We start from the raw sequence: 15516 nt of genomic DNA, 5'->3' as shown, positions 1-15516 counted from the left end.
CAAGACGTGACAGGTGGCATAGAATACAATGGAGGGGGGTGGCAGAAGACCAGAGCAATAGTAATAGGAGAACAAGGATACCTACAGTTTGGAGGTTGCACAGGTTTTGTTTTTAAAAAGATAAATAAACAAGAGCTATTAAAGAATCACTAACAAAAGAGAGAATTCTATTTTTTTTCCAAACGGTAAACGAACAACCTTCTCACTTGCTCTTCTGTGAGGCTGATGGGGTGAGTCGTAAAAATACCATTAGAAACTATCACTAGAAGTTATGCAGCTGACCTACTCATTCCTCTTGAAATCACTTTTCCACAGAACAGACTCCAAAATATCAAAGCAGCAGGGTTTGGCAATTGAAAATGTACAACTGAGGCTCTCCTTATCAACTGCTACTCTCCATGGAGATGAAACCTAACAACACTGTTTATAGAAGAAGTTCCTATCCGATTTGTTTGGAATTTTTCAGTTTTAATGCATGGATTCAGGCTACAGGATCTAAAGTCCTAGAGATTCAAAATTCAAATGCCTCATTCACACAGCTGGGTTCCAGCTTGTTTTCACAAGCATGTGAAAGAAAATCAAAAGTGGCTGAATCAAACTTTTCTTTTAGAGAGAGTAAATGTCTAATGAATAAGAAACTGGAAGTGTATTTTCAGCTAGTAGCACTGGAATTTAGCCAGGCAATTTATAGTAGCATTAAAGGGAAGTGTATAACTGAATCTTATATAAGATATAGTTATGCAGTTCCCATTAACACTATATATAGCTGTGTATAGCTGTGAATATATCCCTGACACTTCCTCTTTTAAGTCTATCCATTTTTTTGCAATTTCACATGAATGTCTCACTGTCACACACTGATTAACTCGTGGCTGTTACAGCCGTACTTTAAGCATACAATTATTTTCATGACGGAAACACTTTAAGCAAAGGTTCTCAATAATATAACATGTAAAGACTATCTGGGGTGAAAGGAATATCACCTTACTTGCTTTTAATCTTTGACATTCGCACCAATATTTAACTATCATCACTGCAGATGGCCTGATTTGTGTATGGATGAAGAACATTGTGGGAATTCACTAAAGGTCACATCAGTGGGTACAGAGGACCTCCTGTAGGAAAGCCACTGTGATCTCTGCTGCACAAAGAAGGGGAAGGATTTGGGGAGGTTGTGCATGGGTTGTACACCCCAGTGCAGCATGGATCCCAATTCCTCCCTAAAGGAAGTGTGCAGAAGGCATTTAAAGGTGAGAGAGGGAAGAGTAGGGAACGGAAAAAAAGGAAGAAATCTCCTGCTTTGTGCAAACAATCCTTTCCCTACTTGGGTAGTAGGGTGCCGTTTACAAGGGTACTAGGATTCTTTCTTCCTGGTCCCCAAGATACTGAGGCTGGGCTTTGGATAGCAGAGTTGCCACTAGCCATGAAGTTACACTGTGTCTTGTAGAAATACCATGAGGACAGTGCTTTCCCAGGGAGAGAAAAAAAGAAGGACACAAAAAGCTTCAAGAAGGAAATGTAAAAACAAAGTATTAGAATGGGAGACACCAAGAATATAAGCATCCTTCCCACGTGACACTTGCTTTTAAAAAGAGCCCCTCATTCATTCATGGTGCAAACAATTCCTAAGAGGGACAACATAAAAATATTCATCATATTATTCTATTTTAAAAAATTGAAAAAACACACAGGCAAGGTTGTATAGTCCAGTAGATAGGGCACTAGACAGGGAGTCAGAAGAGACAAGTTCTATTACCATTTTCACCTCTGATTCACTTGGACCTTGAGACAAGTGACTTAGGGCTTGCCTACATGGTGCCACAGACTGGTCTACATGTGTGAACTGTAAAGCACTCTCATATGTTATGATCTAACTGTCCCATGGGGACCCTGCTGGTGCGAACTCAGAAGTATCTAGTTCGTGTTGATGTAGTCCCATTTCAAACAGGACTTCGTTAACACACACTAGGTAGAGGGTCTACATGGGGCAGTTAGAGCACAATATGTGAGAGCGCGCTACAATTTACACTCCCGTAGACTAGACTGTGTTGCCATGTAGACAAACCCTGAAGCCCACACTGTGATACCTGTACTCATTGACTTAAGTGGGACTATTCTTGGGACAAGGTGTTATTACAATCTGGCCCTTCACCATCACCTTTTGTTTCTTCATCTGTAAAATGTGGATAAAAATGCTCACCCACCTTTGCAGAGCCACTTAAAAATTTTAGGCATCAGTGCTAAATATTATCTGTCTATGTATCTGTGTTCCTATACTGGTGCCTATCATGATGATGATACAGTTTTGGGATCTCAGTCCAGTCTCCAGTGAATAGTTATACACCACAAAAGCCACGACCAAAACTGGCAACAACTAACACTCTATTAGCTGTCACAGCAGAGTGGCCAAAGATCACCTGGGTCTTGAGGCTAAGGGCTGGTCTTCACTACCGGAGAGATTGACGCTGCTGCAATCGATGCAGCAGGTGTCAATTTAGCGGGTCTAATGAAGACCCACTAAATCGATGGCAGAGCGCTCTCTGGTCGACTCCGGTACTCCAGCTCTCTGAGAAGAGTAAGGGAAGTCGATGGAGAGTGTCTCCAGTTGACACAGTGCAGTGAAGACATTGGGATATGTTGACCTAAGCTACGTTGACTCCAGCTACGTTATTCACGTAGCTGGAGTAGCATAACTTAGGTTGGCTTACCCCGGTAGTGAAGACAAGCCCTGTGACACACTCTCACTCCTTCAGTAGTCCCTCCAGGTCAAGGCTGAGTCACCCTGGTGGGGGTAGCGCAAGTAATTTGCACTGTCATTGCCCATTCTGTACCTGCTCTGTGGAGAAGGAAAGGACTCCAGCCTCCAGGACTGTCAATCCAGCATCCTTCATGACTACCAAAGACATTTTTAGAATTGAAATAAAAACCATGCAAAAAATTTCTTGATGGTACCTGTTGGAATCGGATATCGAGGTCAAATGTGATTGGCTCTCTAGGATTACAGATCACTGGTACACTGTACTCCTGGTGAGGCACCGTGGTACAAGCTATCAGCTTCACGGTGTATGTCCCAGAATAGTCTCGGACCTGGTAAAAGCAAAGGAGAGACATGGCACTTGACTAACATATTTCAGAACCGGGACAGAGCAAACCAAGGAAGGGAAAGCTGTGGTTTTACCGCAAAATCTGAAACAAAGCTCCATTGCTGTACTGGTTGGTTGTACGTTGGTTCACTCCGCACAAGGCTGAGGCTAAATGTCAGGCCTGGGTGATCAGCTGACACAACCATGGAGCTCAGAGTGGAGGCTAGAAAGATGTCATCAGACAAGCTTGTCAGTTTAAATGTCTAGCTGCAGATTCTCAGAACTTGAAAAGCATTCTCAGCGATTCAGAAGCCACAATATGATGGCTGATGCCAATACATTTACAGTGCACTGGTTTTATTAACTGAAATTAACAAAACCAATTATAGTCAACACAGCTGAGCCTGCTTGACTCTTGTTCAAACATCTGTTAAACAATCTCTTATGGGGCTATGCAACCAAAGCTGTATAAAGATTAAATTTAACAGAAAGGCAAAACAGGGAGAGTGGAATGGTAAAGATCTATAATCCCTCCTATTTTTAACCTGGAATGCCAACCCAGGGAACGTAAAACAATTTCTACTGCATTGTAACTTTTTCAGCTCTGCCCTGCATGTAAAACGCAAAATGTATTTTAAAAGTAAAGAAAGAGTGGAATTGCTATGAAGGAGCTTTTTTGGTTAATGAAACTTGGTTAAACTAAAATAATATAATTAATGATGCTTTTTTTCTTCAACGCACTATTGTATATGATCTTGTTTGGAGAGTTTAATTTATTCAGATAATCTTGTTCATCTCCAGCATTCATGTCCAGAAGTACACTTAGGCCCCAGTCCTACAATCTATCTGTGCAGTTGGAACCATACTCCTGCATTTAGTCTAACTGAAGTGAATGGGGCACAAGGGTCAACCTGCATGGATCAGATTGTAGGATCAAGGCCTCGGATATCATTACATGCCAGTGAGCATTTTATTAACAGCAAGATATGGTTCACACATTCTTTTCTACTCTTGGAAAGGTAGATATGATGGTCAGATCCTCATCTGGTATAAGTCAACATAGCTGTGCTCAAATAAATGGAGCTACCCCAATTTACACCAGCCATGGTTGTGGCATGATGTATTTGAAATTCGTTACACATTATGAATTTATGAGCGTAGAGCAATGGTCTTCAACCTGTGGTCCATGGACCCCTAGGGGTCCACAGTCAATGCCTAAGTTTTCCAAAGGGGTCAGCACCTGCATTCAAAATTTTTTAGGCGTCTGCAAATGAAAAAAAGGTTGAAAACCACTGCCATAGAATAAAGCCCCTGCTGCTGAGCGCAGCACATTAAAAAGATCCAGATTTTAGTAGTAGGAATAAGATAATAAACAGTATAAAACTTGCAACTATGAGATATTATCAGACCTCAGAATTGACTTACCAGGATGAGACATCACAAATAAACCATGAAATCGGGCTTCAGTCTTGAAGTTGACAACCAAACGCCCTTCTTCACTGATGCGCATACTGGTTGGATAGAGAGAACCTGCCAGCAGATGCCAAGTAGCACTGATTATTCAGGATGCAAATGGATCATAAATAAGTCATGGTCTGATGAAACATTGGCACCCTTTTATTTCACATTGCCAAGTCAGTCAACAATTTGGCAGGGAGTCTGCTGACATCCTCTGGATTTACCCATGGTGACTGTCAAGTAAGAATTTATGTGAAGGGCCCATGCTTCGTGTGGTACTACAGTCTTCCAAAGTATAAAACATGCCTCCCTGGAACAGCAAGGATTTTGGCTTGATACCCACACTCAAACATTCATCTAGACAGAGGGAAGACCATAGCACCGCTTCACTCTTTCTGGTGCAGGAAGGTGCAAAATGCACCTCTTTACACTTATGCAAACCACTGAGTTCAAGCAGGGATTTAGTCAACTGACCTCCCTTTGGGGTTTCCACTGAGGGAAGGTAACTTTAATCTGTGCCAGCTCTTCAAGAGGATTCCTGCCAGCAGAAGCTGCTGAGGGGATTGTGACAGAATATACCCCTGTGTTCACACCCTACATCCTATTGTAATAATGTTTGTACAAGGTATGCCTTGTGAGGTATCATTTAAAAACTCTTAACTTGCTGATCTATAAAATCATGAAAAAATGCACCTAGCAACATTATATGCAAAGCTATGAACATAAGCTAAAATCATGACTGAAATATGTTTCCCAGATAAGTCTGGGTAGTCACCGACCCTCAGAGGCAAGCTGATGCCTCAATCAGATGTCAAGAAGGCTGATGGAACATTACCTGCTAAGTGGCCATTCTTTGGCAAGGAAGGGGGCAGGGACAAATATCTACATCTTAGCAAAGAAACAGCATGGAAGCATTTTTCAAAAGGGTGACTGAAATTAGAAAAGGAGGGACGAGCACCCCAGGGCACCTCCTCTCTCCCCCCGTCTGTCTCTGGCATTGCACCTAAGACGACAAAGGGCATGGCTACACTTGCAGATGTAGAGCGCTTTGAGTTAAACCCGCCTTCGGAGAGCGCAGTAGGGAAAGCGCTGCAGTCTGTCCACACTGACAGCTGCAAACGCACTGGCGTGGCCACATTTGTGGCATACGCAGCAGCATTGGGAGCGGAGCATTATGGGCAGTTATCCCACAGAGCACCTCTTCCCATTCTGGCTCTGTGGCTTGTGGGAAGGGGTGGGAGGTGCAGGGCATTCTGGGTCCTGTCCCAACGCCTCATGATGCATCGGTTCGCATCCCAGCAATCCCTGTGCTTCCGTCCACATTTGGCGCCATCTTTCAACGTTTTTTGTACTGCACGCTCTGTCTTCCCTTTCAGTCTGCAGGAATGGAGCCTGAACCTCTGAGGAGTATGCTGACGAGTCTCGCCAGCACGTCACGTTTGGCAGTCGAGTTATTCCTTATGATCCAAAGTGACAGTGAGGGCTCCGACAATTATATCGACTCGAGTAACGCAAATGACACAAGTTTGCTTGTGGCATTCACGGACATGCTCACCACCCTGGAACACCGCTTTTGGGCTCGGGAAACAAGCACTGAGTGGTGGGATCACATCATCATGCAAATCTGGGATGACGAGCAGTGGCTGCAGAACTTTCGGATGAGAAAAGCCACTTTCATGGGACTGTGTGAGGAGCTTGCTCCCACCCCGCGGCGCATGGACAGGAGATTGAGAACTGCCCTGATGGTGGAGAAGCAGGTGGCTATTGCAATCTGGAAGCTGGCAACTATCTATCAGTCGCTAACCAGTTTGGAGTGGGGAAGTCGACTGTTGGAATCGTGTTGATGCAAGTTTGCAGGGCCATTAATCACATCCTGCTCAGAAGAACCGTGACTCTGGGTAACGTGCACGAAATTGTGGATGGCTTTGCATAAATGGGTTTCCCTAATCGCGGAGGGGCGACAGATGGCACACATATTCCAATTCTGGCACCAGCCCACCTAGCCTCTGAGTATGTTAATCGGAAGGGGTATTTCTCTATGGTTCTCCAGGCACTTGTGGATCACCGTGGGCATTTTATTGACATTAACGCAGGCTGGCCTGGAAAGGTGCATGACGCATGCATCTTTTGGAAAACTGGCCTGTTCAGGAAGCTGCAAGCCGGGACTTTTTTCCAAGACCAGAAGAGCACCGTAGGGGAAGTCGAAATGCCCATTGTGATCCTTGGAGACCCCGCTTACCCTTTAATGCCTGTCTCATGAAACCCGACACAGGGAGCCTCGACAGCAGCAAGGAGTGGTTCAACAACAGGCTGAGCCAATGCAGAATGACTGTGGAATGTGCTTTTGGCTGTTTAAAAGGCCACTGGTGCTCTCTGTATGTGAAGCTGGACCTGGCGGATGACAGCATCCCCGTTGTCATATCCGTGTGCTGTACCCTCCATAACATTTGTGAAGGGAAGGGTGAATGATTCACTCAGGCATGGAACTCGGAGGTTCAACACCTGGAGGCTGAATTTGAACAGCCAGAGAGCAGGGCTATTAGAGGGGCCCAGAGTGGGGCTGCAAGGATTAGGGATGCCTTGCGGGAGCAATTTGAGGCTGAAAGCCACCAGTAATGTCTGGTGTCCTGCACGGGAGTGAAGTGCAGTGGTTCCAATGTTAGTAGGAATCTGTATTTGCTACACTGACTTGCAGTGCCTGTTTCTTTCCTGGGCTAAGGTATCTTTTACTTTATGCAAAAATAAAGAATGTTTTCAAAGCCAAAAAATCCACTTATTGAGAAGAAAATGCATTTATTGAAAAGAAACACAACTGCTTGGGAAACAGAAAGGGCAAGGGGGTGGGGTGGGGAACGGTACAATCACAGATTTGCGTATGTCCTGTTATCATACTCAGCCTTCCTGTCTGAAGTGCTGTGCAATGAGTGCTGCACTTCAGGATGGTTATACTGCATGGTGATGGGGGTTGAGTGCAGTTGTTAAGGGTCGTAGTTTTCAGGGCTGGGTGGTGAAGCTACAGGTGTTGGAGGCAGCTGGAGGTGGTAAGAATCTGGATGTTGGGGAAAGTGGATTGGCGGTGACATGGGGGCACAAGGGAAAGAGTTTTGGGACAAGGGCTGTGGGGGCGGGGGGCACAGTAGTGCTCCGCCTGCATGGCTACGAGTGCCTGGATAGAGTCCGCTTGTCACTCCATTATGCTTATCAGCCGATCCATGCTTTGTTGCCAGAGCACCGCGCTTTTGTGCCGGTGCTCCTCATTCTGCTGGTGGATCCTCCTTTTACTGTCCTGCCACTCCTGCACTTTTTGATTTTCATTATTTGAATGCTGCATTACTTCATGCAACATGTCTTCCTTGCTTCTGCGTGGCTTCATTCTGATTCTTTGGAGTCTTTCGGCCGATGATAACATGGACGGCTGAGATCTCAAGGTTGCATCTGTAAGGGCAAAATGCAAAACTAAACAGACGCAGCATTGTTCACATCAGGCAGAGCAATGATTCCCCCGTACTTAAGGGCAAGCACAGTCTACACCACAGCATAATTTTGCCCGACCCAAAGCAAGCACACATAACCCACGGGAGCCCCAAAATGGTGAGTAAGCACAGGTTCAAGCATGATGGATTGTTTCATGGCTGTACTGTCCTCTGGGTTTCTGTGCCTTGGGGAGAGCCAACAGTGGCAGGGGGCCCCTATACTGAACACTGTCCCCACATTTTCCACAGGAGTTCGTCCTGGAAGATATCTTGCTGCTGAGGGTGACCTGGGAAGCAAGGGAGGGTCTTCTACAGCAATGCGGCTTCCGCCCTGGCCCATATGCAGCTTGCCTGTGTGCAGCAATGGTCCCCCCACCCCTCATGGCGCAATGGCACGGACAAGTTAGCCTTATTGGGACAAGGACCACAGTGGCTCTCCTGAGAAACCTACGCAAGCGCATTGCCCAAGTTCTGGAGGAGACCTTTGAAGAGATCACTGAGGCCGATTACCGTGATGTGAGAGAGCACATCAACGCCCTATTCCGCATCTAGGCATGCATGCAGCCCTAACCAGCCTCGTCCCAAGAGCCCGCACCGAATAACTTCCTTCCCAAAATAAAAGCTGCTTACTGGGAACCTCCTCTGGTGTTTGTCCTTCCCCAAGCATTGGCCGCCGCGACTGGCTACCTTCCTCCTGGCTTGAGAACAGCTCCTGGCTGCATGCATCTAGGGATTCCGGGGTGTCTTCCTCCGCCTCAGCACCCTCGCTCCCGCTTTGTTCCTCCTGCCTTGTTGAACTGGGCTCTGAAGTGTCCATGGTGGCATTTGGAGTGAAGGTGGTGTTACCCCCAAGTATCGCTTCCAGCTCTTTGCAGAAAAGGCAGGTAGCAGGGGCAGCACCGGAGCAGCTGTTTGCCTCACGGGCTTTGTGGTAGACATTCTGCAGCTCCTTCACTTTAACCCTGCACTGCAGTGCGTCCACGGTCATGGCCCCTTTCCACCATGTCCCTTGATATCTGCCCCCAGGTATCGTAATTCCTACGGCTGGAGTGCAGCTGGAACTGGACAGCTTCCTCCCCCTAAACACTGATGAGGTCCAGCACCTCGCCATTGTTCCATACTGGGGATCGCCTGGCGCGGGGAGGCATGGTCATCTGCAAAGATTCGCTGAGAGCACTCTATGCCTGGCTGAGCAAACAGGAAGGGGGTTTTCAAAATTCCCAGAGAATTTAAAGGGCGGGTCTGATGGTTGGTCACCTTAAGGCAGGGCAGTAGAGTTCAAAGTGATGATCAGAGTGGCTAGAACAGGCATTGTGAGACACTTTTGGAGGCCCATCAGAGCGCACTAACAGACCAGGGTATCCACACTGGTGTCGTGGTGCTCCTGCGGGGGCGCACAAAATGTTATTTCACTCGCTGAGGTGGAGTACCAGGAGCGGACCAGCCGCGGAGCCAGAGCGCTCTACGTGCCCTGCCAGTGTGGACGGGTAGTGAGCTAGTAGTGCACCTGGGGCTCCTTTAATACACTGTAACTTGCAAGTGTAGTCAAGCCCAAAGGAAAACAGCTGTTGGCCTCTGGAATTTTTAGCTCTGCAACCTGAGCCCCAAGAACCTGAGTCAGCTGACCCAGGCTCTGTGACTCAGTGCCATGGGTTTTTTATCACACTGTAGACAGACCCTCTGAGAACCTTTCTCAGACCTGAAGAAGTGCTCTGTGAAAACTCGAAAGTTGTTTGTCTTTTAACAAAAGAAGTTGGTCCAATAAAAAATATTACCTTACCCACCTTGTCTCTCCATTATACTGTACATATCTACCATCATGGCACATAGCGAGTTTATTTTATATGACTTACGCTTCCTTTGAGAGTTTAATGCATGTGTCTTCGCTGAGGTTAAAACTGCTTCCAACTGTGCAATATTTCATAGCCAGAAGAATAATGAATTCATGTTACTTAAAAGTTTTATAATCCACGACAGCTTATGTGACAATGGAATAGAAAAACACAACAAATCCTAAATTTCAGTCAACATGTAAGAAAAAGGGAATTTTATGATTTTTCATAGGTGGTTGATAAATGTCTTGATATTTTTCATTCAATGCAATAACACATCTGAAGTCAAGTTTACAGAATTTCAAAATCAGAGAGTCTCTCTAGAGGCTTATTTGCAACTAATTATTTCACATATATGCTACAAAGCAATATTTTCATATTACAGATGCTTCAAAAATTATTCTTCTGCATGCAACCTAAAGCTTCAGCAACAGAGCAAGAGTAAAAATCAACAACGTCTGAAAACATACCTTGGAGCTCTGCTTCAGGTGGGCTGCCAATTCCATCCTTCCACAAGATGGCAGTGTCATACACAAAAGTCAGCCGAAGTTCAGACTGTAGGTCAAAATGCTGCCAGCCACCTATACCCACAGGTGAATGGAAAACATAGGAGACATACAAGGGGACTCGCAAGGTCACATAGGACTGTACTAGGTTGAGGACCTATAAAGACCAAAATCAGTTAGTTAGGTACGTGGTAATGAAATATAGTCCAGTACAGACAACACTAATGCATAAGCAAAAAATACAAAAGATATAGATTACGGTCAACATTTTGAATGAGATGAGTACTCTCTCTTCCAAATTATACTTGATGAATAAAGCACTGAATTTCAATGGCTTGCATGTGGACACAAATCCTCTTAAGTGCCCTGTTTGTATTTGAAACAGGATATGAATTCTGACAATAAGGAACTAATTTTTGATCCGTCATTCTTGTTCAATCTTTGTAAATAGCCAATTAACAATGCTTAGATAGAGAACCAGTTGGGGATAGCTGATTAACAGAACAAAACAAATCTTCGCTTGTACATTTTATCCTTCTCCCTCAACCTTCACCTAGTGCTCATCTTCTGAGACGTCAAATCCCGCAATAACCTCTGCATGGGAGGACTCTGCATTTGCGTGGAGCTCGTTGCAAGATTGAAACCTCGGATTACATTCTCCTAATGGCTGGAACTGTGACTTCTTCTATGGGTAGATAGTGGGTGTCATACTGCATGCATTCCATAAATAAATACTAATAGTGCATTGAAAGATCAAGTTAGAATACTTTCAACTGAAAAGAATTAGAAAGTTAAATCTGATTTTAAAAAACAGTATTTTTGGTTTATATCATATAAATACTAATACTCTATTTAAATATTTTCAACCAGAAAACGTATGTTTAATGAAGTAAAGAAGAACAAGGTTAGAACATCACGATCTATGATATACAATAGGGTTATCTGACTTCTATGCCCTTTTTATTTTCTGAACAGATTTTTTTATATCTATTTCATTTAATATTCATTTTTTGTGAAATAATACTGCAGTTACAGCCCTAATATTAGAGATAGGGCCATCGAGAGCCTGTAACTGAGGAACTTTTAGAACACCATGGGTTGCATTGGAGGGGAAAGGGTAAGAGGGTAATGGAGAAGACGGAAAGATTTCAGTTTCACTGGGAGGGGGCACTTAACTGCCATTTGTGGCTTTGAATATCTCTCCCAGATTAATACCTTACAGGGTTTTAAAAGCGTTTTGCAAAACCTCTAGTGCGGTTTTAAAATTTTACAAGTTGTGTGAAATCCAAACCCTCTGTGATTCAGATCCATTTATTGGGTCTCTCTTACTCCTGGTTTATGTTTTCCTGTCCCTGACAAAAAGCACAGTAATTCATGAAACCACAAGTATAGCAATATTACTTTTTTGCAGCACTTCACATTCTGAAGTAAGTAAGTACTTGGTTACAGAAAATGTTGGCAGTTGTTAATGTGCTTCTATATGCAAAATCATTTAGCCCGTGCAATGTGCTGTCAAAAAAACCTCCTTCCTTTCATTTCATCTGCTTGTGGAGTCATCTTCTAACACACATTAACATTTAAACTCTACATCATCTGAAAATTTATGAAAAGGAGAGTCTTTTCTTACTTTCTCCTGTTTTAAAAGATATTCTAGGTCCTTTCAAACGTTTGTATTTAAAATCAGAGACAGAGTCAGCAAAAGATCACTTGGCTCATCCAGCTACATGATTTATGAAAGCTCAATTAATACTTAGCCAGTTTCTGTAATCTGGTCTGTAGAAAAACTTGTCTCGCAGTTCAAGGTATAATTGGAAAATATTTTTATAAGGTGTCTGTTATTACTAGTACTTACCAATTGATCTTGAAATGTGTATTTATGATTCCTAAAGTGCTATGTAATAAAGTGGCCTCACAGCTAATATTAGGTGCTACTGTTACGGTCAGTTAAGATTAATGCTCCTTTGTTGGTTTTAATTAATATGGCCAGGAACTTTTTTTCTGGATCAAGGCAATAGCTTTCCTGTCTAGGTGTACTGAATGCCAAGAAGTTCTTAGACAAAAAACGTTGCTCCTTCAGTCAACTATGTATCACATGAATAGGGCCAAGTTCACCCTGAGGTAACTCCATTGACTTCAATGGAATGACTTCGGGCACAGATTTGGCATGTTGTTCCAAAGCAATACAACAGGATATTAACTTATGTTAAGACAAATGCAGGCTGTGATGCAGCTCCCGAGGAGATCTGATTTGCCTCTGATTCAGGGGCAATCTTGCACTCCTGGCACATAGTCAAGATTCAAACCCATTTGCTTCCATAACTAAACACATCTCTACCAGCTCAAAAGGCCTTTTCTTGATCTTTACATAGGAGTATTTGTTTTCTATCTGCATGTTCGTATAGCAAAAAATCAACCAAAGGTCTTAAATTCAGTTTGTGTGTGATGAGGGGAGTGGGGAAAAAAACACTAGCTAAAAGAGCTAACATGGTAAAAGGTTTGACATATATTCAATCATCTGTTGTAAAGAAAACAAGCATAGTGCAATGTTTTGCTTTTCTGTTATACCTTTACCCGAGCTGTATGCACCAGACATTGTCAGATATTTACGCATAGTTTACATGAACTAATTAACGTAATCTGTAAGCGACAATTTAGACTTGCATTTCCCCCCTCCATTCTATAGGGCACATGTCTCTCTATTGGAGACAATTCATTTCTAGTGGTGGAAATAAGTCTGCGGGTCCCCACTGAGTGAAAGTCTACCCGAAAGACGGTTCCAGTGTCAGAAAGCACTGACAACCCTCGCTCTCTAGGAGGGCCTGAAGCCTGCTGGTGCAGCATAGAAAGAATAAAAGACCTGGCTGGGATCAGTGCATTAGGAGATGGGCTAATTCCTGTATGGAACTTAAAAGCTACCCTCCCCTGAGAGAACCCATAAAGGAAAGCAGGGGGTATTGTTAGGGTTGCCAATCTTCTAATCACATAAAACTGAACACCCTTGCTCCACCCCCTTCCCTGAGACTCCAATCCTTCTCTGAGGCCCTGCCCCCTGCACACTCCATCCCCCCTTCCTATGTTGCTCACTCTCCATCACCCTCACTTACTTTCACTGGGCTGGGGCAAGGGGTTGGGTGTGGCAGTGGCTGAGGACTCTGGCTGGGGGGTCTCGTGATGAGCAGTTTGGGGTGCAGGAGAGGGCTCCAGGCTTGGGGCCAAGGGGTTCAGAGTGTGGGAGGGGGCTCTGGGCTGGGGCAGGAGGTTGGGGTACAGGAGGAAGGGGTGAGGGCTCTGGGGTGGGGCCAGAGATGAGGGGTTTGGGGTGCAGGAGAAGGCTCCGGGCTTGAGGGGCCGAGGGGTTTGGAGTGCGGGATGGAGTACGGGGTGCGAGCTCCAACCGGGTGGTACTGACCTGAGGTGGCTCTTGGAAGCAGCTGGCATGTCCGGCTCCTAGGCGGAGGGGCTAGGGGGCTCTGTGCACTGCCTGTGCCTGCAGGCACTGCCCACGCAGCTCCCATTGGCCGTGGTCCCAGTGCTTGGGGGGGGCAGTGCATGGAGCCTCCCTGGTCCCCTTTGTGCCTAGGAGCTGGACATGCTGGCTGCTTCCAGAAGCTGCGCAGAGCTAGGGCAGCCAGGGAGACTGCCTTAGCCCCGCTGCGCTGCTGACTGGACTTTCAGCGGCCTGGTCAGCAGTGCTGACTGGAGCCACTAGGGTCCCTTTTCGACTGAGCATTCCGGTCAGAAACCGGATGCCTGGCAACCCTAGGTAATATTGCTGGGCATGTGTCAGAGAGAAAGAGAAGGAGAAAATATGCCTCTGCCAGAATAGCTGCCCTCTCGTGGGTTCAGCGATAGGGCTGACAATTGCACTCCTGATGGCCACCAATATTAATCAAGTCCATTATCTATACTCCGATTCTACCACAAATGTTATTAAATAAGTTGCATCACTACACTATTTCTTAATAAACAAGCAGAACCCTGCCAGTGAAAATAATCATTTTAGCCCAGTAGACAGAAAAATAAAATACAAAATGTGTAGTTCATCTCTTCGATCAAACGAAATAAAGCTAAAATAAAATGGGCAAGCTTATTAAAAAGCTGCTGTGGAGACTGGAGAAGGGATTTTTTCCCTGCATTCCAAGTTGAGTTACCAGTGAACAGAACCCAAATGCTTCTGGTTTCAGTCTGGATAGAAAAAAACAAAGAAATCAACTAACCATTTCCATATAGTTTGAGAAACCCTATTTTTCCAGTCCTACTTGGGATATGCCATTCAACTGAATATGGAAAACATTCCTTCCATTGTCATAGCTCCATTTTTTAGCACTGCCCACAGAGACTAATCAAAGTAGGCAGCTGTTCCTATTTTAACTTTATGTTATGAAAGCAGGAGGCTAACTGAGAGCTATAAAAGTAGAGTATCAGTTTAAGTGCTATGGAGATACAGAACAGGTGCATTACATATCTATGTATTCCATACTCAGTTGAACTTAGCAGTCATATTATCAGAGTTTTAGTCATTAGCAATACAATAATTAAAATAATATCCAGAATAATTTCTCAGAACGTTGTATGACTTTTAACCTTATGACGCTGAAGTGGAATTCATAGTTCACTGTCACACTCAGAGCCAAAAGAGAGGGGGGGCTGTGAGATCTAGGAAATTGTGTCTAATGCCCTGTAACCACATCGTGCCTGGAGAACATGAGAAGATAGAACAGAGAAGCTGCTCCAAGCGGTACAAGAAATGCACTCTACCAATACCTGATAAAGCTGCAGATCAATAAATCACTCTAACAGCTGTTTATAGAAGTCATTCCTGTGAGCAAAGCAAATCTTTTATGCCTGTCATCTCTGTGGGGAGTAGACTTACAAGCATCTCCTTTGCAATCGGAAATGTCAGAATGAGCCTGACATCTGTTTCTGAACATTGATGGTTCCCATGCCAGGATTACAAGAGGTAAAAAACAACCGCCGCCCCCACACACCATTTCTACAGGTTCTCTTTCCATTGGAGAACTCTTTATTAGATACTCCAAATATGTTTCAGTGCCAAATCTGTCACAGCACAGATTAAATGAGAAACGCACATCAGAAAGGACATTCTCTGTTTCAGGTCCATTTTAGGCACATTTTGCTCATAATTTCACTATTGCAACCCCAC

At 44.5% G+C, this 15516-nt stretch overlaps 1 protein-coding gene across 1 annotated transcript in view; it reads right to left on the bottom strand.

The window, feature by feature from the left end:
- The window catches only part of FREM2 (FRAS1 related extracellular matrix 2), a 213178-nt gene that overhangs the window by 10220 nt on the left and 187442 nt on the right, over nt 1-15516 (bottom strand). The window contains exons 17-20 of the mRNA XM_037892762.2: nt 10317-10509; nt 4509-4613; nt 3179-3306; nt 2953-3087 (exon numbers count right to left, since the gene is read on the bottom strand). Of these exons, the coding sequence (XP_037748690.1) occupies nt 2953-3087; nt 3179-3306; nt 4509-4613; nt 10317-10509 (561 nt within the window). The remainder of the gene's footprint in view (nt 1-2952; nt 3088-3178; nt 3307-4508; nt 4614-10316; nt 10510-15516) is intronic.

This window comes from Chelonia mydas, chromosome 1 (assembly GCF_015237465.2).
Source record: "Chelonia mydas isolate rCheMyd1 chromosome 1, rCheMyd1.pri.v2, whole genome shotgun sequence".
NCBI classification, from domain to species: Eukaryota; Metazoa; Chordata; order Testudines; family Cheloniidae; genus Chelonia; species Chelonia mydas.
The sequence above is the reverse complement of the archived record's forward strand: the minus strand, read 5'-3'. Positions and strand labels throughout refer to the sequence as shown.